Source organism: Gallinula chloropus, assembly GCF_964237585.1.
Source record: "Gallinula chloropus genome assembly, chromosome: 12".
Classification (NCBI taxonomy): domain Eukaryota; kingdom Metazoa; phylum Chordata; class Aves; order Gruiformes; family Rallidae; genus Gallinula; species Gallinula chloropus.
This window is the reverse complement of record NC_140097.1, coordinates 181,566-206,925: the sequence shown is the minus strand read 5'-3', so window position 1 is coordinate 206,925 and position 25,360 is coordinate 181,566. Positions and strand designations below refer to the sequence as shown.

The 25,360-nt window shown below is 42.4% G+C and overlaps 1 protein-coding gene across 1 annotated transcript in view; it reads right to left on the bottom strand.

Moving 5' to 3' along the window:
- The window catches only part of FGD5 (FYVE, RhoGEF and PH domain containing 5), a gene marked incomplete at both ends in the record, with an annotated part of 84,028 nt that overhangs the window by 39,943 nt on the left and 18,725 nt on the right, over positions 1 to 25,360 (bottom strand). The window contains 3 exons of the mRNA XM_084269536.1: positions 4,892 to 4,922; positions 5,030 to 5,088; positions 12,223 to 12,358. Coding sequence (XP_084125662.1) covers positions 4,892 to 4,922; positions 5,030 to 5,088; positions 12,223 to 12,358 — 226 coding nt within the window. The remainder of the gene's footprint in view (positions 1 to 4,891; positions 4,923 to 5,029; positions 5,089 to 12,222; positions 12,359 to 25,360) is intronic.

Here is a 25,360-nt window from a genome sequence, read left to right as displayed (position 1 = left end):
TCTTGTTATTTTTTTGTTCTTTAGATATGCTGCCCACAAGAATTCTGAAAGTAGAGTTTAACCAGTAAGCCTGTCCGTGAAAATCTGCATTTAGATACCTTTGAGTTAGTGACCTGAGCACTTGATTTTGTCATTTCCTAAGATTTATTTTGCAGTCAGAAGTGCTGGGATGCCCAGTGCAGGGTTGAATCCCAAACTGCTCAAAATGCTGGAGAACCAGCACATGTTATATCTGTTCATATCATATTCGTATCCATATCTTCACATTCTGAGGAAACATAAACCTGGGTCTTGGTATTTCTAAGAATTGTGGCCCATTGTTATGAGGAAAATGCAAACCAGGAAACAGAATCAACTTTCTTTGAACAGGGAGATCTGGGGCTGGTGTTTTTTCAGTGCAGAGATTAAAAGTAAGGAAGTAATGATGACTTAAAAGGTTTTTATGCACCAAAAATGTGTTTTTACATACAAAAGCCAAAACCAGAATAAATGTGAACATATCATGCTATCAAGAAAATGCTTCATCCCATACAGACTTGGATCTTGAGGCAGCCTGAGTTGCACAAGGGTTTGATTTCTGTATGTCTAATAAAACCATTGGAAACAGACTGCCTGAAGGGAAGCAAATAAAACAGGATCTTGGTCCTTGGAGACGATGTGTGTGTGAAACGTTAGCCTGAGAAAGCAACCTGCAGCGTTTTTGTTCAGGAGCGAGCACTGAAGAGATCAGAGACTTGTACTGCAAGGCCCTACCAGTCCCATCTGCTCAGTCCAGAATGAGTTCTTAGCTCCTTAGTCCAGAGAAATGCATTACCTTTGAGTAGGGCAAATAACAACTAACCTTTCAGATCACTATCAGTACTACCACAGCAACTGATACCGAGTTTGTGAGCTAACATAATGTTTCCACTCTTTCAGTTCAATAGCTGAGTGGGTGTATGGAAATGTCATCATTTTGGCAATCAATCAATTTATTACAGTCTCTGCTGAAAGGCCAAACAGAGTCTGTTATGCTGAATGAATAGCAGCTCCAGCCAAGCCTGGAAAAGATACGGAAAATGGCTCCTGCTGCAGGCTTAGAAAGGACTTTTCTTCCTTCCTGAAAGCAGCTCGGGTGTGGTTTAAGTCCTTGCCTTTCTTACCCACGTGTGGGTTTATGTAAGAAGATGAGACTTGAGACTTGAGGATGAGCATTTAGAGACTTTTCTTGAGAAAGTTGGTGATGAGGAACAGAGAGAAGTGCTTGACTGAGCTGAGCTATGTTGTCGAGGAAGCCTTTGGTTCTAACGGACCGTGAATGGGGTGTTGTACTTGGAGGGCAGTTTGGTGACTCTTTGGTCACTAGTGGTTGCTCGTGACATCTGCCAGTGGGACCTGTGTCAACAGCAAGTGCACAGCAGAGCAGAGTTTCTTCCTCATGTTACCTCCTAATGCTATACAAATATGCAAAAAGAAGTAATTAGTTCGTTGTAACTTTTTGCACTATGACAGTACTGAAAAACCTCCATTTGGCAATAATACCTCTGTAGTGCCAGAGACTTACATGTAAAACTGGTAATCGTTTCTCTGCATTTCCAGAATAATACACTGGGCAACAGGTGTATATTAAAACCCAGCTCCTGGGAGTGTGAAAGGTAAATGTGCTGGGACTGCAGCTTTCTAGGTCGAACATGATTGCAAGAGAAACGTGCAGATTACTTCTGAATACCACTGCAGTTGGTAGCTGTCATGCAGACATCAGCCTATAGCAGTAGAGATGGGGTACGCTAGGGCTTTAGGCACCCAATAAAAGACAGAAAGGAACTCTCTGATCCCGCTCCCATAATGATTTTTGAACTCTTCTAAACTAAGGAGTACCTGAAGTAGCAGTCAAGTGTGAAAACAGACCGGCTGTTCCTCTCTCTCTGTCTCTAATCCAGGTGCCATTCATGCATCCTCACTATGTAGAAAGCCAACTCATCGAAACAATTAAACAGTATTTGAGAAAGTTTCTTGTTGACTCTGCTGAAAAAAACCTCTGGTAGCCCTTAAAGGAATGTATGCATTTGGTGATGGGACAAAAAGGATACTTTTCCACTGGAGAAGAAAATAATTAATCAAAATTGTGCACCAAAAATTTCATCCTAAAGTTGTTGCAGATGTTTCTCAACTTTCTAACTTGAATGGGGAACTGGAACAGGGGAATTGGAGAGTGCATGGGTACAGTGATTCTAACATTTCACAAGCTATAAATGGATTAATTTTACAAACCAATTAATTCATTCAAGGCTTTACTTTAGGCCCATCTTTTATTTTAATTTGAAATTTTAACTTCTCTTTTGGTGCTCTAAATTTCATAATTAAGGAAATAGTAAGCATATGCAAAACAGTCATAAGATCCCTCCAGTGGGATGGGCAGGCAGGGAGACAAAATGCCAGCAAAATAGGATTCAAGGGAATATTCTGTTGCAGGATTGAAATATATATAAAAACTAAACAAGTGCTTATAATAGCTGACTGACAGAATTAGACTAACTTGTCCAGTCATAGGAGTGCTATTACTGGTATCTTTTCCTTGATAAATCAACCAGTTGATCCAAACCTGGTAAGTATGGATTAAAACAAAGCAAATTTTCCTGGTGCCTTAAAACCATAATTCCAGGTATTTTTACTTGTTTTCTCTAATAAAAACTTCTGCTTAGAGTCTAAGTTCCCCAACAGAAAAGCAGTGAGTAGTTACATTTTTGAGTCAACTCTCACATCTTTATTCCCTCTCAAATTTGAGCCAACTCTGGAGCACTACAGCAGATAAAATTAGCAACCAAGGAGAGTTTTCCTGTTACTAACCTATGAGCTGTATTTTTTATGAAGATTCTTTTTATTAAGGATTACCAACAGTTTGGTGTCCATCCAGCTGGATAGAAGCAGCTCACACTTGCATCCATAAGTGCTTCTAAACTAAAGAAATTTAGCAAAGATGTAAACCAGAATCCCTGTGCCATGTCAAAGTTCTCAACATTCCCTGTTCCTTCCAAATGATTTCTACAGGCAGAAAATAGGATTGTTGCAAAAATTTATAAATTACTGGTTTACATACATAGTCTCAGAGCTAAATTCATCACAGAGGGATTTAACAGAGGGAGCAGAAAAGGGAAAAGTAGGTCCTGAAGGGACCGAGACAGTCCTAAAGCATCCCTGCCCTGGCCCAGCAGCAGCTTAGGCAAGGCAGCACATGATGCTATAGTAGCCACGAGGGTGTGAAGCCGTTCATGCTAGGGATAAAGGCAAATTGCAAGACTTGGATCTATATATTGAAGATTTTTCAGGCTACTTTTATCTCCTAGAGGTGTATGGAAAATGCTAGGATATAGTGCAAAGGAGAGGCCTCTCCTAGACACTTCTACTAAATACAGTGCACTGTATACTCACTCTAGTTCAGTGCTGCATTTACATGCTGTCCATAACATACCAAAGTACAAGTATACTTGGAAATGGAAAAATACATTGAGAATGTTTTAATTGGATGCATCTGATGAAGATGCAGAGTGGCTAATACTCTCTGTACATGGTCATTTCCTGTGTATATATTCATGTTTGTTTTCATTTAGAAGTTGGAAGAGGTTTTTCTTTTTTCTTGATTATACTTTTGGAAATCTTAATTTCAGTCAGTTCTGTGGCTATTCTTAATTAGCAGAAGCTCTGTAGTCCACAGGTGAAGAAACCATCCTGGCTTCCCCAGTCACAGTGGATAACTACAACTGTGTCTCACTGGTGTCAAATAATGTGTCTCACTGTGCAGGGATCAGAGGAAAGCCAGGACAGATGAGGCAAATAGCCAGGCAGGTTATCACCAATTTACCAAAACTATTGGTAGACTCCAGCTAATCAGCTAAGTCCCTTAAAGTGTTTGGTTCCCAGCTGACTGGCTTGGCAGTTTCTGATTTATTTAAATGCAATTGTCTGCAAGGTGTTTGTCACATTGAAGGTTGCTCTCCTGCCTCTGCTGCACAAAACGACTCTCAAGCTTTGGCAGCTCACTTGAGAGACAAAACGAGCAGTCAGCAATGCAATGCTGACCTCATTACTTTCCTCTCCATCAGAGTTCCTGTCCACTGCTAGGGGTTGGGGTGTCCTCCAAGGACAGCCTGGGGCTACTTTCTGCCTTCTCAGGGAATTTCCTTCCAAGCATCTGTGGTATGCTTTGTGTGGTGGTTGCTATTCCCTACTGCCTTGCAACCAGCAGCAAAGAAAGATGTTGAGAGCAAGGCTACTTAAACTATGTACTGGTCTCCAGGGAAGCAGTGGCAGCTGTGTTAAAGGGACATAAAGTCTTCTGGGACAAAGCCACCACCAGTGGGTTTATACCATGCAAGAGCTGCATACCAGGCACTACAAGTGATTCTTTTTGCGTGTTCCCTGAGGAGTTTTTGACCCCAGAGTCTGTATTTTGCCCATGGTGACTATCTGTGTCACATTTTGGATATCCAGTGTGGGTATCACAGGGTGTATATTACTGATATTATGTTATCAGAAAAAAGAAGCTTAAAAGGAAGCAAAGTGAATCCATTCAAACCAAATCTCCATGCTTCCTAGCTCTGCTCCTATCCCTCTGAAGAGAGAGTTCACCCCTGTTTATCACCATCTCCTCCTCTGCACTAGGCTTTTTCTGCATCTTACCAGTCTCAGACCCCCAACAAGCACTGTTGGCCAAGACTTTTCCTGGTGAATGACAAATGCCAGATCTCAGGGTCTGTAGCAGGAGCAGATTCATGGCAGACATATTCTTTTGCAATGGTTCACAGTAAGCCATTCCTTGTCAAACTCACCTCAGTCCTTTCAATGATTTATGTCTTCTAAATTCCAGATAAGTAAAAGGGCACTTAGGATTCAGTGATTCAAATTATTTACTTACCATATGTAACAGCTGGAGCATCTCCACGTATCTGGGGAGAGACAAACTTTTATTAGTTGCTGTCAAACCAATGCTGAAGGGTGATTGCATAGCTCCAGTTTTAGGAGAGCAGCAGATTGCTTGTGACAATGAACTCACGCTTTTTCTGAAGACAGCAGCTCCTGGGCAATGAGGTAAGCTCTGGACTGGCCTTCTTTCTGTCAACAGCAAAAACCACAGACAATTTAGAGATCATAGAATCATAGAATCTGGGTTGGAAGGGACCCCAAGGATCAGAGAGTTCCAGCCCCCCTGCCACAGGCAGGGACACCAACCTCCAGGCCTGGAGCTACACAAGGCTGTCCCAGACCACACGCTCATCTCTCATGTGCTCCAACATGTCATCCAGGAGGATCTGTTCCATGATCTTCCCAGGCACATGAAGATGTCTCATTCAAAGACGTAAAGCTATGTTAGAGAGCACTCTGAACTGACATATTCCTTCAGTAAAAACAGTGACCATGTTTTTGCTCTATTTTTCAATGTCTGGCATCAGGGAGTCCTTTTTATGACAGGGTGTTTCTGCAATTCAAATACTAGTTATGGAGTACAATCCTGAGTGACTTCATAATGCCCCTTCTGTAATGACTGAACTACGTAGCAGTTTACAGCAATGTCACAGTAGTGCCAGCAGTAAACTCAGGCACTACAAGTGATTTTTTCAGACTGGCTCTGTGAATCCCTGAGAGAGAAGGAAAAGCAGTCTGTGTCTCTTGCCAGGTTCCTTCCTTGAAGCCCTTGACTGCAGCTCTCCTGGGGAATCTGTGTAATTATATAAATTGAGACCTGTCCCTTGAAAGGCGTGTGAATTAGGTGCTTCCTCAAGTCACACAAATCAGTCATTCCCAACTCCAGCACGTGTTTCAGTTTGTGTGTGTGTGTGCATATATATGTGAAGGTTAAAGGTTTGCAAAACAGAATGATTAATGGAGTCTGGAAACCAAGTCCAGCCAGTGGAAACAGGTAAGGAACAGCAAAGGCAGTACTACTGCCATGAGACAGTACCTGCCCTGCTTGTTGTGAGACGTTTGTTGCTAAGCTTTTTGTTCCCTGTTCGTGTGGGGTGCAGGTCCCCTCCATCTGCCACACTGGATTGCTGCCCCTCTTTTCATCCACTGCCTTTGATTTTGATACCTGTGAGAAGGGTGGAGCATCTTACCTCCCGTTCTGCCTTCTGCCAAGTACAGCTCTGGGGACTGTTTCTGCATGAAGTTCCCCTTCATGTCCTGCCCCCCAGCACACCACCATATAATGGTAACAAGCACCCCTCCAGCCTCGCTAGGATTCGATATATTAAACCTAAAGTGCTAAATGAATAGTCAGAATGCTTTGGATTTTCATTGGCATAAAATCCAGTCACATCTTGTCTGAATACCCTTCCTTTTGTATCATTTTGCTCTGGTTACATGCTGTTCACCTCACTTCAGACTTTCACATTTTGCCACTAGAGTAAGATCACATCTCTTGTATGCTGGCTGTATACGGTTCCTTGTAACATACTGCTGGTTTAAGACTAAACTCAACAATATCTGTATACAGATTGGTTTATTTTGTATTTCCTATACAGCTACCTGACAGGCAGATCTGTTTTGGATGAAAGAAATGTCTTTATGTCCCAGATAATGGCTTTATTACTTGTCTTCGGATTTGTATTAATTTATTTCCTGACTGCCTTAGAGACTATAATTCTTCCAGGGATCCACCCATATTATTCACATTTTTCTCTTATTCTTTGCCTGGTATTTCCTCAGTTCTTCAGATCAAACTCCCTCCCGTGTTTACAGACAGGTTTAAGAGAGCATTTTAATTGTTCCTTTGCCTACTGGCTTAATGTAGGGTTTGCTATATGTCATTCCTGACTATATCAGAGTTCTTAAAATAACTGATGTTGCTATAATACTCCTCATGCACCATTTACTCAGCTACTGCTTCCTCCTTCCGAAGGCATCCTGTAAAGGACGACTCAACCTCTTACCTGTGTGGTGCAAACTGTGCAATTGATTGCAATCTAAATGCCTGCCTTTGACCATTAGGGTTATTTTTAAGCCAGTTTGTTTGTTTGATCAGCATACCTTCAGCATATGAGTGACACAGTCTAGATCAAGTAGCCTGATGGAAATATATCTTGATGCCCACTCCAAGGCAACACATGTTATAATGTTGTTACAGGGCTGCTGCAGGGTTGCATTCAAGATGCTGGAAAAATGAACTTTAACTTGGCAGGTGGGTTCCTGCGCCTTACCCACCCCCACAGAACTCAAAACCAGTGCTTCATCTCCATGTATTCCTTCAGAAAGTGTTCACACCATCATGGGGCCTCTGCTGCATCTCCCTGCTATAGACTGTCCAGTAGGTATTTGTCTTCCCCAGTCCTAACATCCGTTCCCAGGTAGAGCTGTTTCTGTAGCGGTAGGAAGGCAGATACATTCCTCGGAATGCTATTGCCTCGTGTTCCCACAGTGAACCTAAAGTCTAGCACCTACACACCCACCTGTCTGTCTTGCCTGCCAGTTTGATCTCTAATCTGCATCCGATGGTTTTTTTCTTTTCTCTGGATCTAGCACAAAAACCACTTCTCCCTCCTCCTTATCTTCAGCCAGACGAGGGGTAGGTGGTAAAGGAGCTGTGTTGAGGCTCCCTTAGGTTTAGTAACAATTGGAGGCTAATGAGAAATGGGATCAACTAGCCAGAAGATCCAGTCTTAAGAAGTACCTTCAAGAGAGGAACTGTCTGAAGATTCTTTCTTTAAGGCACTAAAGTGAGAGATACATGCTGTGGAGGGGTAGCTGATGATCCAGCATATGCAGTGTCTTCTGTAAAGTACTGAGGCAATTTAAAAACTCAGATCACAATCAGCACCAGGTGAAACCTACCAGCAGCTGTAGATTTTAGTCCACTTCAAAGCACAGGACTGAGCTGCTCAAAAGTAGACTTTCAAGATTATATTGCCTCTAATCTTTTGTCTAATGTTTTGTCTAATCTTTTTAAAACTGGGAATTGTGAGACTTCTAAAAAAACCGAAGTTCTGTCAAAGGGAACATGGTTTGAGGTTTATGCATAGTCAAATCTGTACTGTTAAGCTCACTTCACCTTTAAATTCCTTTAATGCTCATTCACTGGTTGTGGCCAAGATAGATTTATCAAAACAATCACAAAGTTCAGGTTTGAATCCAGTTCAATGATGAGAGGAAAAATCTGGGTTTCTACATCCTGGATTTTGAGTATTTGACTAGTGAGCGAAGGTTCAGAGGTAGGAGATAAAGTTCTTTTTTTATCTGATACAAGTTTTTGTTCCTAAGTGGAAGCCTTAATTCAATTTTTCTTTTTTCAGTAGGCAGCTCAGATGCCATCATATAACCTTGAGAGCCCAGTACAGAAAAGCCTTATGTCACCTTCTGATAAATTGGGAGGGATTTAATTAAATGAACATGTATAAAAGACACATGAATGAGAGATGGCCCAGGAGCTGTTCTAAATTAGCTTAGCAGGGGGGAGGGGAAAAAAAGTGACTCTCCATCAGTACTGTAAATGAAGGGCATTGCTTTTTATAATATCAGCAAGTAGAATCACAAAGGTGTTAAGAAAACTACAGCATTCCCTACTTCTGAATTCTCTAGGTTGTTATCATATGCCAGCAGACTGAAGAGAAGGAAATAAAGTGCTTATTTAACCAGAAAGACTGCATTTTCACTAATAGTTTTATACAGAAGAATCAAACCCATCAGGTGACAGATGCTTAGCTTCTCAGGATCTGAGGGGCTCCCAAGTGCAATAAAGGTGAAAACTTTAAACCCACCTCCTGTTTCACATTTTTATACCCCCCCTTCCAAATAGGTTTTTAGTAATAAAAATTCCTATAGCACAATAGAGATGAAAGCCCCTCTTTGTTTGCTCTTTAAAATAAATCTGATAATGTAAAAAATACCTCAAAACATATTATTTGCTCTGATTCAAATTGTTTACAGAACAGAACTTCCAACAAGACCTAAACATTTCTCCATACTCTTGTGAATTTGGTCCCCAGGAGAGCAGAGATTTAAAGGAGACAAACTGTTGAAACAATATCAGGAAACGTGTGTACAAAGCTAATTTTTTAAATTATATTTACTTATAAAAATGACCCTTAAAAAGAAACATCAGAGGAAAAAATTCTGCTGCAAACTGGAAGTACTGTGATTCTACAGCAAGCAGGCTAGGGCAAAGCAGATGAGGAAAAGAAAGCGAAGTATGCTGCTTGCCTTTTGGTACAATAATTCAGTCATGACAGTGAAAGGCAGCAGGTAGAATCCAGTTCAATGCAAATTGAAAGAGATTTTATCACCTAGGCTGTTTCATGCCTTCATTTAAACCAAGTTTCCTAAAGCAAGAAAAAAGCAGGAATCAAACCAACAAATCCCAGAAGGTTCTGGTTTTGTGTGTGCTTATGTGGGTTTTAAAATCTAAATTCAGCTCTGAGTAGGCCAGCCCCAAACAGTTTTTAACAAGATTAGCTCATTTTGAAATCCATGGTACTATTTTTGGCATCAGAACCAACATGTGTCTGCCAGTTCTCCCCAAGTGACAGTGCTTCTGAACTCGTTCATGTTGCACAGCTACTCCGTGTTGTCCTGCGGATTGTGCTCCAAGGGACACCTCACTTCATCAGGGAACTGGATAAATTCTTTGTGCTTTGTCATTATTGAGACAGATTTTAACAAGGCAGCTGATGCCAACCAGCAGATTTGCGTGAGAAGACAATAAAAGAAGGCTGGAGCAGCAGGGCAGAAAAAAAGAGTCCTCTGTCAGTCCCTTGTACAGACACTAAGTGCTTTCTGAGACAAGAGCCATGGACAGATGGAATTTTTCCCATTCATTCTTAATTACAGTGAACTGGAAGCTCTTGTCCCTGACATAGAACCTGCAGCACGGGCTGCATGAGTCTTGGAAGTTTTTCATAGCACTGTTATTCTGTGGCTGGCATGGGTGAAAGACAAGAGCTAAATATATTGTGTCCTTCATGTCAGAACCCTGCACTGTCTGTTTCCCCTACAAAACTGGGTCTTCCCTGGACATCTTTCGACCATTGCCTCGCACAGCCTGCAGCAGTGAAGCTGAGGCTGGTACAGAGTCCTGATGCTAGGTGGCCTTTGACTGCCCAGATCAGGTGTCTCCTTTAAGAGATTGGGTCCTGGAGAAAACTGGGATGCTCAGGGTTTGACAGGATGGATCCCAGGACCCCCCTGAGCGTCCAAAGTGATGCCTGCCGTAGTGGGGCTACAAGAACTAAGGTGTTCAGAGGTCTTCCAGTGCCACGTCTCATATCTAGAACTTTTCTTGGTTTATCCAGGGATGAAATTACTACTGCTCCAGAGTTTGTACCTAGAGCCCAGAAGATTGCAGAGCTTGGAAATGTGGCAGGAACTCAGATGAAGCAACTATAAAACCGCTCTCCAGGAGCTTGTGGAGGTCTGGTCCTGTGTACTATGATCCTCGCTGACAACTAGCTTGGGAAGCAAAAGGCCACTGAACCAATCAGACCTGTTCTGATGTTCACGATCAGGCATGTGCTCACGTGAAGAGCAGGAGGGATGCCTCCAGTTAGACTCTATAAAGCATATGTTTGTTTCCCAGGTGCTGCATTTTTCTGTGACACAGTGTGGTTACCCCAGCATAACAGAACAATTAAAATGCCTGAGATGCAATAAGGGAGACATTTAGAAACTATAATTTCCTAGTGTCTTCAGTAAAACCTTACAAAAATGGCCCCAAAATTGGTTTTAGCAGTCTTGAATTTGCTTTGAAGTGCACAGTGATTCGCCTTCTAAACTCAAGTCACAATTTTGTTGTCCCTTCTCCAGTGGCATCACAACTAAAAGACACTGAGACAGCTGATCAGCTTAGGTAACACACTAGTGTATGCTCTATAGATGGCTAGTGGTTTGTCAGCTAACAGAATTGAAAGGGAAATCATTTTTCACTTAACAAGGAATGTCAGAAGTTTAAGGGCTTTTCCCTTTCCAAAACAGTGTGAAAATAACCAGCTAAAAAAATGTCATGAATCTCAGAGGAAGAATTGTAAGGTTGCTTGCAACTATTTCATTGGTTTCATGTCTTCAAGCACGTCAAACCACTGTCTGTTCCACTAGTACCAGCGGCAGCGCAGCACCCTTGCAGGGCAGACCTAAAAGCAATGCAGCATTCAGTGAAATTAAAGGAAGCTATTATCTATCCCTCAAAGATTAGAGCAACAGCAGTTTCATTTGCCTGTCACTGTCATTCTGCTTGCAGTTTCTTTTTATGTTTGTCAAGAATTAGTGTCCTGGTAAGGGGAATATTCTGCTCCCCTCTTCTACTCCTGCCCCTAAACAAAGCTTCACATTCTGGAAAAGCCTGAAGAGATGTGATCTTCTGATCTGAGCTTCTCCTTGACAGAGTGAACCCCTACTCAGCCATTACTTGGTCTTGGACGGGCATCTGTGCAGACTTCTGCAGTCTCTGACAAATGCCCATGACCCAGATGCAAGCCATCTACAATGAGGAAGCCACATAGCTGTGCTGCCACTGAAAGACAGGGCCAAAATGAATGGCAGAGTGGTGTAGGAAACCAGCATCTGGGATCTTCCTATGCACCCTTAGTTCCTGGGCTCATTTGTTGCAAGCATGCTAAATGGGCTGTGCAGTGGGTGCTTGTACTCAGAGACACGTTAGATTCTTAAGCTCATATTAGGTTTTAAGAATGCACACCCAAAAATGCTGTGTGTGCCTAAAAGTGCCCAGTGCCATTTCTGTAACAACTGCACTGTCAGTCAGTTTACTGGAGATGTGGAGTTAAGATGTGGTCACAGTTCTGTGCTCTTCTCAGTAATTTGAGAGCTGTTTTATTCATCGGAATTCAGTAAAATAAACCCAAACATGAGTGAACCTTCCCATGTTGAGAGAGTCAAAGAGACGGAGGAGACCTATCAGACAATACTCCGTCTCCCAGCCAACGCAGAACTGGTCCCAATAATGTATTTGTTACTGTTTTTTCAATGTAGTTTTACAATTTCTCAAGATTGCAGCCAAATCCTCCTGAGCAAGCCATTTTACTGCCATTCTGCGGGTCAGGCCTATCCTGCTAGCTAGGCTGCCTCCACCGTCCATCTCAGGACAGCAGCTCTTGGCTTTGCCACATGCTCGCGGTTTCCAGTGCCCGGGGGGAGTAACGGGATGGATCTGGCATTTCTACATGAACAACAGACAAAGAGCAGAGTTGAGAATTCAGGTTCTTCTCTCTCCCAGTTTTAAGCATTCCTCATTTTCAGCTCTTTTACCTTGTTGATGAGGCTAGAATCACCCAGGCTGCTCTCATCATCTTCAGAACCAGAACTCCTCTGTTCCTCATCGGTAGTGACGACATCTGTGGGTATCACAGAGACTGGGCACACCTTGTAAGGCTCAGTGTAGGCACTGCAGAGAAAGAACAGACTAGCTCAGTGGTGTTATTGCCAGACACTTGCTGTTGCTCAGACATAACAAATCCACACATTGCCCAGATATAGCCAGTCAAGGGGCAGGGAATCTCTGCAGACCTGATAGGCTTAGAAAACAAGATTTCTCAAGGTTTGAGGCGTGTTTTTTTGCTTCCAGGTTCAACAGCAAAGATTTAGGCAAGCAGAAGGATCTGAAAGGAGCAGGGGGAAGTTAACTAAACTTGTTCAAGCTTCCCCAAAGCATCCAGTGCTGTTTCAGCTTGGAGCAATAATTTCAAATTTAGTTGCAAGCAGAACTGCTTTGTCCCTCCTCAGTCAGCCCCTCAAAATGGATGCAATAAAATCATAGTGAAATGTCATTGCTCATAAAAAATGCAGTTAGATATTGTAACAATTTTTTTTTCTGGGAGAACAACAAAAGGATGAGAAAAGTATAATCATCATGCCAATGGCATCAGTTAAAGCACAAGATCCCAGAATCCTTGGGTTCTTTCAAGGGAATCTAAATTCAGCTCCAGAAACACAAAGAAAGCTGAGTATGGTACATAATACAGGCCAGTGGCTTCCCAGCATTTTCTTTTAGGGAAATAAAATTAAATTAAAATTGCAGTGATATAAAAGCCTCCACAAAGCACGAGTTAAGGTAAGTTCTCTAGATGGTGTCTGCCTTTTGCTTTGGAAAGGTGGCTTTTATTTCTGATCTGAATAGGCCTAGCTCCAAATTCTGTATGCTGGATCTTGTTAAACCTTTGCTCAATCAGAGGCAGTCTTCCAAATTTTGTTACTATGCAGATACTCAAAGGCTGTATTCAGATTGTCACTTCATTTTATTTTATATGAAATAGGTCAAGATCTTGATGTCTTCCCATGTCATGCCTATGATTTAATCATTCTGAAATGTCTGAATGTTATCCACTCACCAATAGCATTATGCAAGTTACAAAACATTTTAGCACTTTTTTACTACCAGGCAACTTTAGTACTGTTCTTGGTAGGGAGACACAAGACTGAGAATTCCAGCACTGGCAAAAGAAGTGGTAACTCCTGTCTATCCCCATCTGACTTCACTGTGTTTTTACACAAGGGTCAGATTCATATTTTTGGCCCCTGTGTCATTCTGGGAGCTTATATACAGCTTATACACTAGGGTAGCCCCAAGCATTTTACATTTCCAAGGGTAGGATCCAACATTCAACCAACAAGGCAAGTCTGTTGTCTTCAGAAACAAATCTGACCCGTCTGTGTGATTCAGCTTAGCCAACCAGGTGAGGCTGTACCAGGAGCCTAGCTTACTCAATATATATGATTTCTTTAGTTCTCATTTCTTCTGAAACATCATTAATTTGCTTTCTCAGCTCTGCTTCGTCTCTTATTTTTCTTCGATCTCCCACTTGGAGATACCAGATGTGAGCAAACCCAAAGCTTCAGAGCCAATGCTCGAATGACAGAAGGCTGGGCAAAGCTGGGTTAATGTAAGTGGGAGGGCAATTAAGAAAGAGATTCCCAAGGCCACTGACCAGACTCATACTTCCTTTTGGAAAGGAAACTCCCTAACAACTGCATTCACTTCCCAGCTGCAAACAGGGCTCTGTGTCTCCCATACATGTGTAGCTGCCAGCTTTTCCCTCTCACACAGTCAGGGAGCTCTGACAAGCTGCCCGGTGCATTTGCCATGGCTGGGCAGAGAGCCAAGCTGCAGCTCTGCCTTGCTGTGTGCACCACAGCACTTCTGAAACTCCCTTGGCACAAGTGAAAGCAAGAGTAAGGCAGATACAGGAACAGCTCAGGAGGCTGCCTGTTCATCCAGCCTCCTGACTCGCACAGCCTTTCTGCAATTTGTAATTGTTTGCCCCAGAAGAGGTGAAATTAAGTCCCCCCCCTTATCCCCCCGCCCCCAAATTACTGCATTATGTTAAAGTCAGAACACATTCTATTTTGGGAGGAATGCCTCAGTATATTAGTCTGGTGGTCATTATGAATGACATTAAAGGCTCATACAGTAGCAAAACTTGCAATATTGCTGACCTGTTGCATTGGCTTAATTTATAGTGGGCCTGCAATCCAGTGTCAAAATGTTATGTGTCTCATTTGCACGTGGGATGGGCACAGGCACGTTTGAGTCCCCTCTCCATCCCCATCCTGCTGTTCTCCAGCCACTCCAGCAGCACTCAGGTCTTCACTTCTGAGACTTTTCTATGTTGTCATAGACCTGTCGAGCAATAAACCTTTCCCGATACCAGCATGTGTTTTAGTCCAATGAATTCACATCCCTTCATCCATTCCATATGCCTACAATCTTGTGGTCACCTAGCAATCCTAGCTCCTGAAGACAGACCAGGAACTGGTCACCAGGTGAAGGTGCTCTGGGCAGCTTGGTCTTCATTAATTCCACTGCCAGGTGCCTGGAAGAAAACACCAAGGACGCAGGGATAGGTGGCAAATGAATTCTGAGACACAACAGGTTTGGGGAAATTTTATAAAAGAACAATATGGAGTGGAATTTTAATGCAGGGCAACATCTTACCCACAGAGCAAACCCCTCAGGTATGCTCAAAATTACCCTAACTATGTAGTATTTTATCTTAGTACAAGCTGCTGTGCGCCCTGTGAAAATCACCTGGACATGTTTTAGCACTTTCCAAGAGATCATTAGCCTTCCTCTGGGAAGTGGTAGTGAAGTCTGTGAAGTGCCTTTCAGTGTGGATTTGCAGAAATGTTTTGGTGTTGCCATCCCCACAAGGCTGGGGACGTAGGGTTTGTCTGTGAATCCATCACGTCTAGAAACCCAGTGCTCCAAGAAACCCTCATACTTTTGAGGGCAGCAAAAATATACTGTGTGAAAACCACCTTCCTGGGCTTGTGGATAATCAGCATGGATTGGATGTGAGTCAAAAAGATGTTGTTTTGGAAACAACTACTGCTCTGTTGTGCTTAATTGCAAGGAAAAAACACACAACACAAACAGGCAGGGTTTAATTTGTTCTTCCACTTATTTTATTTCCAACTCCTGCAAAGAAAATGTCCCTCAAATGGGTCTGGGAATGTAGATAAATAAATAGATTTGTAACAAAAGGATACCTTGCCCTTATTTTCCCTCTTACTCCTCCTTAAAGACCCAATGTCTTTAAAGACCTGCCATAGTAACATCAGTGTTTATTGAAATAGCATGGCTGTCCATCAGATACTGCAGTTTTCTCTTCCTCCCTATGTTCAAATGGATCCTGGCACTTTGTGTGATGCACAGGGCATATCTACGTCAATGAAAGATGACACCATGCCAAATTCATTGCCTTAAACTAGACCTGCAACAAGGCTACAGTTTTCTATTAAATTAACCATTATAATTACTTATAATTAAATAACTATGGATATATAATACATAATATTTATACTACGTAATTATATATAAAGCATAATATATAAGCATTACATATAATAATATATGAGTCATAAATGTTCAAAACCTTGTGTTTCTTTATACTGCTAAATAGAATTTTCTTTAGCTCATTAGAAGTGCTGCAAAATGAATTCTCTGCAAGCAATAAGCTTCACTGCAACCTAAGATGCTAAAAAAAGTGTAGATGTGGAGAATGAGGGAACAAATAGAATAATAGTCATAGAATCATTTTGGTTGGAAAAAATCTTTAAAATCAAGTCCGACCATTAACCCAGCACTGCCAAATAATCCCAAAGGTGGTAGTATCACAATAAAGATGATAATCCTCAACTAATTATCTTCCTTGTAGCAATGATAAAGCTGAATGAGAGCAGATTGCAGACACATTATCTCACGCTCCTCCAGCAATTGTCTGTAATTATTCCAAGAGGCCAGCACAACAAAAGAAGCAATGGGCCTTCTGGGACAGTCTAACCTTCAATCGGTGGAATAAATGCAGTCTTTTATTTAGCACGAGTTCTGTTATAATTATCAGAGCTGCTGGTAGGTATGGAATAGGGAGAAGCTGTATAGATGCACTCTACTAGCTGTCTATGTACCTTCACCTGTGAACACGTTTTGGTACATCTGGAAAAAGGTGTTCTGGAGTGTACAGACTCTTTTCTGCCCCAGAATATTTACAACTGACCTCAAAGGAAAGGGATCTGAGGATGAAGCCATCGAGGAGAGAGGAGCCGAACTGATCACTGTAATGGCATTAGCTCCTTTGTTAATACAATGAAGACACAAGTCTCTAGTACCTATAGCACAGGTCAGGACAGATCTCAGCACAGATGGTGTGTGCATGGGGAGTGAGACAACACACAGCCTGACACATACTGTATTTCATCCAGCTTGAACGTGCAATTCTCAAAGTGAAACTCGCCCTTTTAATTCCACACCTATCCTTCAAATGACCTTGCCAACTCTACCCAACTCCTCAGCAATAATCACATCAACTCTAGGATTTTTAGAAGTTTTTCAGTCATCATTAGTGAGATATATGTCCTAGGGAGCTGCTTTGGCAGGGGGGTTGGACCCAATGATCTCTCGAGGTCCCTTCCAACCCCTACAATTCTATGATATAAGAATTTAATTGGAGTATTGAACAGTGGTAAAAATACCCAGCCAAGGTTATTATAGAATCACAGCATCGTTCAGGTTGGAAAAGGCCTCCAAGATCATCTAGTCCAACCATCCCCCTACCACCTATATTATGTCCCTAAGCCAACTCAGAGTCACATATGCTCAGTTTACAAATGACTAGTAAATTACTGCCATAACCTTGCCATCCACAGACCCCAGCCTGTGCCCACTCTGAATCCTCTGCCATAGGGATCTTAGCTCATAACCGGATATAGTGATACAAGAGGAAGAGCAGAATCTCACTTACACACAGTTGGGTTATGCAAAGCCCACTGTATAAAACCCCCCATCATCCAGTGGGAAGGGGAAAAAAAGAAAAGCACAACCCCTCACACACCCCCACAAACTCCCTCTATTATTGCAGCCAGTGGAGTGAATGCAACCTTTTTCTATACGCAGTAGAAAAATCCCTGTTCTTGCCTTTATTTCAAGTCACAGGTCCAGTAGCTTTTCTTCATTGCAAAAAATTAAAGTAATCTGAACTCCATGCATTGATGGTAACTGGGAGAGGCAACTGGGTACTGAATGGCACTTTCATTAAATCTGATTATTTATTTTCTTGAATCCATTTCTAAAATATTTTTTACTTAATTCTGCAAAATGAAGGCTTATTACTAAAGGAAATTAATGCATTTAAACCCAATAAAAGAAATGCCTATTAGTGCAACATGTGTTTAGCTAGTTATGGAAAATCATCAAGACAAATACTGCAACTGAAGTCTAGAAAGAGCAGTAAAGACATGATGTCTGCTAACAACACACATAGTCTGACAAGGCAAGGTAACACAGGGACGATAATTACATTTCATACTCCGAAGCACAAGCAGCTCGCCTGCCAGTGCCACAGAGGAGGTACTCCTCATGCCACAAATGTTTCAATTTGAATTTTGCTCTTTCTTGTACTGGTGTGGTGCAGGATATAGGAGAGGGGAAGAGGACTTTTGTTCAGGTCCATAGGACTTTTGCTCTGTTCTGAACAACTTTAGGGACAACACTCTCCCCTCTTCAACCACTGCCCTTGGAGGTCCTCACAGAACAATGATGCGGGTGCAGGTCCAGTTCTGGAAGGGAGTGCAGGCACTAAGGAGCACACAGGGGTTTGTGTTTCATCTCAGGGAGTGTCCTCTGGCCCAACTTGAGGCAATATAAGTAGAAGAGGGGTGAGAGAAAGCCTGACAGTGGGGTTTCACCAGCTACATCCCAGATACGCTGGGATGGAGGGGCTGCTGTTGCTATGAGGTACGCGCAGAAACCGGCGCAGCCAGTCCATGTTCCAGGCTCAGCCACATGTACCACGGCAGCACCACTGTCTGCGAGCACCGTCACCTTCCCCCATCCTGCAGCTTCACACCACAAGGAAAAACAAAGCAACAGAAAAGCTGGACATACCTGAAAACAAAACACAGCGTCCTTGGGCCTCAGACCAGTGGCACACCCCTCCCGGCTCTCCCAGGCGCACTGCAGAGGCAGTAAGCTGTGGAGGCCTCCAGCTTGCGCTCAGCCTGGCCCCCCAGCCCTTGTCCTGCATTTCCTGTAAACAGGGAACACTTCCTCCCCAGAGATGACCTGGCAATGAACTAGTGAGGGCTGACGCTCAGCTGCACCGCACCCAGCGCTCCACCATGCCAGAAGGTACAATGGGTTGGCTGATAATACATAATAGACTATTAAAGGCAGCTCTGCCCTTTATAGACTCCTTTGAGCACATTATTTATGTCGCATGTCAGCCACCACCAGCTTTTACTTTCATTACATCATGAGCTTTACAGGGACCTAGACCTCTTCTCTCCACCAGGACAGGAGAAATTTTCCTTATGGCATCAGCACAGCTCTTCTTATGCTTCTCTTCTTTCCTTTGCTAAATCAGAGCCCTGTTGATCCCCAGCAGCATATTGTTCCCCATCTCTCCTTTTACTGTGTTGAATCCTTGCAGTGCTTGGAAACCTGAACTGAGACGGGCATAATGAAGACCTGACAGAAGTCTCCATTTTGTGCTGTGGAACTCTTCTTCCTTTCCAGACCATACATGTGCCTCACGTTGAAACTTTCCGTATTCCACATCTGTCAAGGGACAGAACAAGGAGAACACCTGCTAATTATTAGGACGGGTTCAAGAGATTTGCTGAGCAACCCCTAGTCACAGCATAAGTGGCCTCTGACAAAGAAACCACTCAGCACTTTTGCCCTGTTTTCCTCTATAAAATGACTGGACTTAGTGACAGTCTGATTTTGGATACAGTGATGTAAAACTGGGAGGAATTTACGCTGACTGTAGTGCAGTCACTTTATATATACTTGCCATCTTTGAGCAGAATAAGACACTCTGATTTCACTCTGTATCCTCTGGAAGACTTACTCCTCTCATAAATCTATGTCAGAATAGGCCCCACACCTAGAATTCCATTAAAAAGAAGATACCTCCAGTAAGAAGTGACCTTCAGCTAATTACCTGATGGCCATCTCAGAGTATGAGTGTATCTCTGTGGGGAGACCACAATCTGGGAAGCAAAGCTGAAACCCTTGCCCTACTACAAATTCTTTGTCATTATCTTCCACATGTTTCTGACCTTCTTTGTGCTTTGTCCTTTGTGTAAAGTGGTTAATCCCATGGCAGTGTCATGTTTAAAATATAGGTAAGACTGGAGGCTCTGGACACTGTAGATCCCTAACAGTGTCTAAAACAGAACTGCTCCCTTGGGTACGGTTTTGCTTCTGTTCCTTCTGTGATTACAAACTAGAAGACATTTCACTGTTATGGCCCAGTCTTTAAGTCAAGGAGGGATGGGTACCCCCAGGACCTTGCCCATGTTTATTTAGGTTAAGGCACAGAGAAATATTTACATTCTTGTAGCCAAGCTTGGATACAGAAAATCACCTGGAACCATTTAACAGCCATGTTTGCTAGAGCTGCTGTTTTCTGCTGGGTGTGGGTATTGTTAATAGGCTGGTGGTTGCTTTCAAGCAGCCTGCCTGGCATGATTCTGCACAAAGGCACACATTGGAGAAGAACAACAATGGAAGGTTTAGGTAGCACGAGACAATAGACATTTCAGAAAAAGGTCTGCATAAATCATTCTGTGGGAGTGTCACAGATGGAGCTGGGCAGAACAGAGGCATGTTTGTACACACAGTGGGCTTTCCTGGAGATGCTGTGTTGGTGGAATGGTTCTGCGGTCTTACAATCATAATAAAGAGCTCTAAAGTTTTAAATAGGTAATAATCTGGGTCCAGATTTGTGGCTGCTCAAGGAGGTTATTGACTACACTGAGCCACCTAGAACTAGAATCTCATTACAGGTCTGTTCCTTAGTGTCTTTAGGTTTGTACGATACAGCAGCTGCTCTGTACTTTGGCACATAAAGTCCTGAAACTCAGAGTACAGCTGGGACTACACTATCAGTTCTGGAACCTAGACTGGACTGAGATGTGGTTAGCTGTCAGTTAGGCAAAAGTGATCATTACAGCAGTGAATGGATCCTACACATTATAATCCTTTCATCAGATCCAGTTTAATGTAATTCTTAAGTGACAGTGGAAGTGAAAATTCAAAGGAGGATGCCAGCTTGGAAATGGTGTCAATGAAACAAACACAAAACTGAACTTAAATCAGTCATAATTTGCTGCAAACAAAATTTTTAGTGATCTGATTATTAATTGAAATCTGAATTCCTGGCACCTGATTCCAAAAGACAGCAGGACTGGTGGCAGACAGAGGGGTTGGTTTTGTGGTAGGAAACAATGGTGTATTTTTTTAAGGTGTTTGCAGCTGTGTTGGGGAAAGACTTGAAATTAGTATTCCTAAAGCCTTCACAGTTTAAAGCAGTGATGAAAAAAGTATTTCATCTGCTATATGTAGAATGGCAAACTGATTACCTGCAGAATCTGAACTGCTAGTTCAGTTCCGGGACTTTACCGGTCAGACAACTGTTTTTCTGTGCTGCAGCATCTGAAGCTTAGACATTTGGTTTTGACCCTCAGAAAAGGGAAAATAAATTATTTCAGATGTTCTAGAAATGTGTCGATTTTTGGTTGCCCTGAGACCAAAACCTGTGGGTATTTCTTCCTTCTCATAGGTGGTGGTTTATACACTGTTGTGTGTTGTTGAGGGTTGTAAGAAAACTCAGACTCTCACTCCCAGTGCTGACTAATTCAAAGTGATGAGGGACAAAAGCAGATGTGAGAGAAACAGAGACTGGGTTTTCTGTATCTTAGGGTACAACATAAAAGAGTTTCCCATAAAATTTGACAAAACAGATACTGTGTTCACATAGAATGCTTCTGTGGTTTTTTCCTATTTGGAAAATGTTTCAGCTCACTCTATTTTCAGGTGCTAATCTGTATTGTCAGGGCAGTGAAATCATAAACAGCTGTTCAGATTGTTCAGATTCAGACATACCCCAAATGAGTGTCTGGCACAGTATAATTTTCTCATCCAGATTCCACTTATATAGCCGCTTTTCTGGCTGTGACACATTTCCCAATGTTTTTCTGACTACGAGTTATGGATCCAGTTAGAAAAAGATAATACATTTCACAAAAAGACACTGTCTGATTACATGGCACATACTGTAGACTGGAGATCAGGGCTGTGTTCTTGATTATTCTTTCTTTTCGGCACTGAAACTTGGAACCAGAGTCTTTATGTTCTATTTTAATTTTATTGCCAGTTTGCTATTCCATACTTCCCACGGAAAATACTCGCAGTAAGTTCAACATAATGAACACCACATTGCTCTGCAGGACTCAAGATGGAAGGGGAGTTGTCATTTCCCTGTGCTAGCAGGATCAGCTGCTTTATCAACACCATGCAGCAAGGTCTGGGAACAAACCAGGGGAAGCTAGGAAACCAGTCTAGATGACAATAGTAATATTCACTATTAAAAAAACCAAACCAAAACACCCCAAAACAAAAAAACACCCTCCCACCAAAGAAAAGAATCCAAAACCCAACAGATCAAGTATTTTTCACTGGAGTGGGCTTTACCAAGCTCCTCTCTGAGCACTGGCAGCATTACTCCAGCTATTTGTGTTGCCAGAACCACAGAGGATTTTGTGCAGGTTGTACCACCCTGTCATTGTCCAAACAGCCCTTCGCTCCTGAGGGCTGACTTCATAGATGGCCAGCCCTGGCCTAAATGTCTCCCACAGACACTTTCTGAAGCAGTGGTACTTTGTGCTAGAGGTGTCTTAGCCTCATGCTAAGGTCCACAACATCATTTTGCTCCTAGGAGCAAGTTGTTAAGTTTTGGATAGCAGATCCTGTGGAAGACAAGAAGAAAGCTGAGCTGTCTGTTATCCTCAGGGCAGCCTATATGCCTGTCCTGGCATTTGGTCACGGGGGAGGAAAACATTGAAAAATGTAATCATGTTTTTCTTGCATCACTGTAACGGTGCTGCTTAGTGGCTGTAAGGTTCAGTGACCTCAGGCAGTGTAAGGGAGACTGTCTGGAGTGACCAGTCTCAAACAAAGCAGTGCCCAGTCTCTTGGGATTTGAAGTTCCTGAGCTCCTGCAAACTGGGTATGCATAAATACCTCCCTATCAGACAGGCAAGGAGGTTTGGCAGCTTTTCCTCTCAGCTTTCAGAGAGATCTGAGGAGGAAGGTAAGGAACTGACACTAGTAAGACATTGTCATGGCTGTCCTTCCAGCAGGGATTCCCTTTGGGTTTGAAAGCACATATCCGATTTGCAACTCAACAACCCTGCAGCCTCACCAGAAAGAGAAACAGAACTTCTGCAGTTCTAAACTAACCAAGACCTTGTATCTGGCTTTTCTTTCATGATGTTTGGGGGAAACATCAAGTGAACTGAATTTTCCCGCATTTCAGAGTTTCACCCAGTTGTTAAAACAGAGTATTTCCAGAAGGAGAGAAACAAACCTTAGCTGCTAATTTGTAGGGCTGAATTAAAGTGCTCAGCAGCTGTCCTCAGTCTCTCATATTATCAGCTTCAATTCCCAGATTAAAATTAGAACTGGCTGCAGTTCTGTTTTGCTGAGGCTTTTCTAGTTGAAAAATCAGGCTTGGCATAATTAAAAGTTGCATAGATTTGTGATAGTTGGCTGGGATTAACCTATTAATTAATCTCCCCCTCCCCCCCCTAATTCTGGAAATTCAAAACCATCCTAATTCTGCAATTCAAAATTATGTGTTAGTTCAGAATTTGCTTCAGTATATATATATATATATATTTTACTTGCAAATGAAACAATCAGAAAAAAATATTGTGGACTACTGAATTCCTTTATTTTGTAGTTTGAGGTTTTTTCTTGGAGTATTCAGATAGGCACCCATATTTTGTTTCTCTTGCTACCACTGAAGCAATATTTTTCCTCAGAACTGCAATCAAATGGCAAGATTTTGTCCAGTACAGTTTAAAATGTTTTTACATTTTTGTCATCTTACTGTACCTCATTACCAGTGTGGCTCTTTATCCTGAGTATTCACTGTGATGTTTTTATTTCCCTGCCATTGTCTGGGTTTTTTGAGCCTGGCAGTGTAGTGTGAAAGCAGAAAGTTTCAAGGAAATATTTTGAGGTGGAGAGTTTTAACTCACATATTGTCCTTATCTATTTAAGGTCCAGAAGATTTGACTTCAAAGATGTATTGTACTGTATATAGACCATTACCTCTGGAGGCATGTGGAAGAGACTTTCCTGAGCTCTTCTAGCCAACTCTTAGAACTAAGAATTCATACTGATAGCTGGATTGTGAGAGGCTCAAGAAGCACAACTGAAAAACTCTCATCAGAAACAGCAAACTAGCTATTCTTGAGTAGGTTTACCTGCCATCAGGTAGAGGCAGTGGGTTAACGAGTTTTTGGCCTAAATTTGCTAAATGTATCCAAGACAATAGGACAAACTGCTGAGAGACTGAAGAAATATTTGAGACAGCTGAGAATGGCTGGATGGAGATGCTGCACACAGGTCCAAGCAACTAGCACTTGTATCAGTTCATCAGCACCTGGCTGGATTTCCTTTGAGAAAAAGCAGTCTGGGACATCCATGTGACTCTGATAAAGCTGGTGTAGCAGGAGTCAAACAGAGCACCAACAAGTGTTCACTGGCATATCTCTACATCTGCTTGCTCAAGGCCTTTGGAGCATAGCATCCAATTAATCTAGCTGGTTATTCAAGGCAAAGGGTCCTTTGATAAGCTCTTTAAGAGGGGTCTTGGCAACACAGACAGCACATCTTATATATTTTTCCACCCATTAACTCTAATTGGTCGATTAAGATAAAATTAATTGTTGTATGCTACTGAATAGCAAATCTTTAAGGTAGTTTATATGTTAGCTGCCCTTGGGTCCTGTAAAAGAAGAAATCTTGTAGGATAAATAAAAATGTACTGTATGTTAAAAACAAATTTGCTTGGTGGCAAAACAAACCATACACTACCAGGTTAGATTTGCATTTAAAATGCAATAGCATTCTGTTGGTTTTGATACAAATCTAATCTAGAGATATACCCCATAACCACTGAGCAGTGGATTCTGGAAAGGCTACAGAATTGTAATGTGCAATCTCTCCCTCAATAAATCTTCTCAGTAAGGCTGAAGGTGGGAGCTGGAGAGGAGAAAGGTGTGTGTAGAACACGAATTGACAGTGAAAGGGATGACCATTTCAAACAGGCTGCATCTTGCTAAGCCGCAGTCTCATCACCCTCTCTGCATTACCTGTTTTTTTCTGTGTGGTGCTAGGAATGCATAAATCACACCAGTACCACTTCTATGCCCAATAAACATCAGCCAGGGCAAATCTGCAATACACAGCAGACTATCTCTTCTTATGTAACCCCACTGGAATTACTTCTGGTTCATGTAATGGAAACAGAGAAGACAAAGAAGTCTACCCAGTCTTATAAGTCCTCAGGACATGAAGATGGTCACATGTACACATTCCCACTTCTCTGCACTGTAATTTGATCACAAAAGTAGCCATCAGAATGTAGTCCAGTTGCTAATAAAGCCATCATCTACTGAGAACTTGGGACCATTTCCTGGAAGGTATATGGGACTGTGATTCCTCATAGACAAGGCCAGGTTTGGATCCAGCATGTCGTGGCTGAGCAGTGGCAGCTCTCTGAAGCTATGCTGAGACACATCTGCTGTGTGTGCAGGATAGTAAGATGCAGTGCAAAGCTGTGCTGAGGAAGCACACTGCCTTTCCCACTGCCTATACTGTCCCATCCCATTCCCCACCTGCATCATCAGCATGAACCAACACGAACAGTTCCATGGATGTAGAATCAGACTGGTTTGGGTTGAAAGGGACCTGAAAGATCATGTAGTTCCAACCCCCTGCCATGGGTAAGGACACCTTCCCCCAGAACGGGCTGCCCAAAGCCCCATTGAACCTAGCCTTGAACAGTAACGGGGATCCACAAGTTCTCTGGGCACT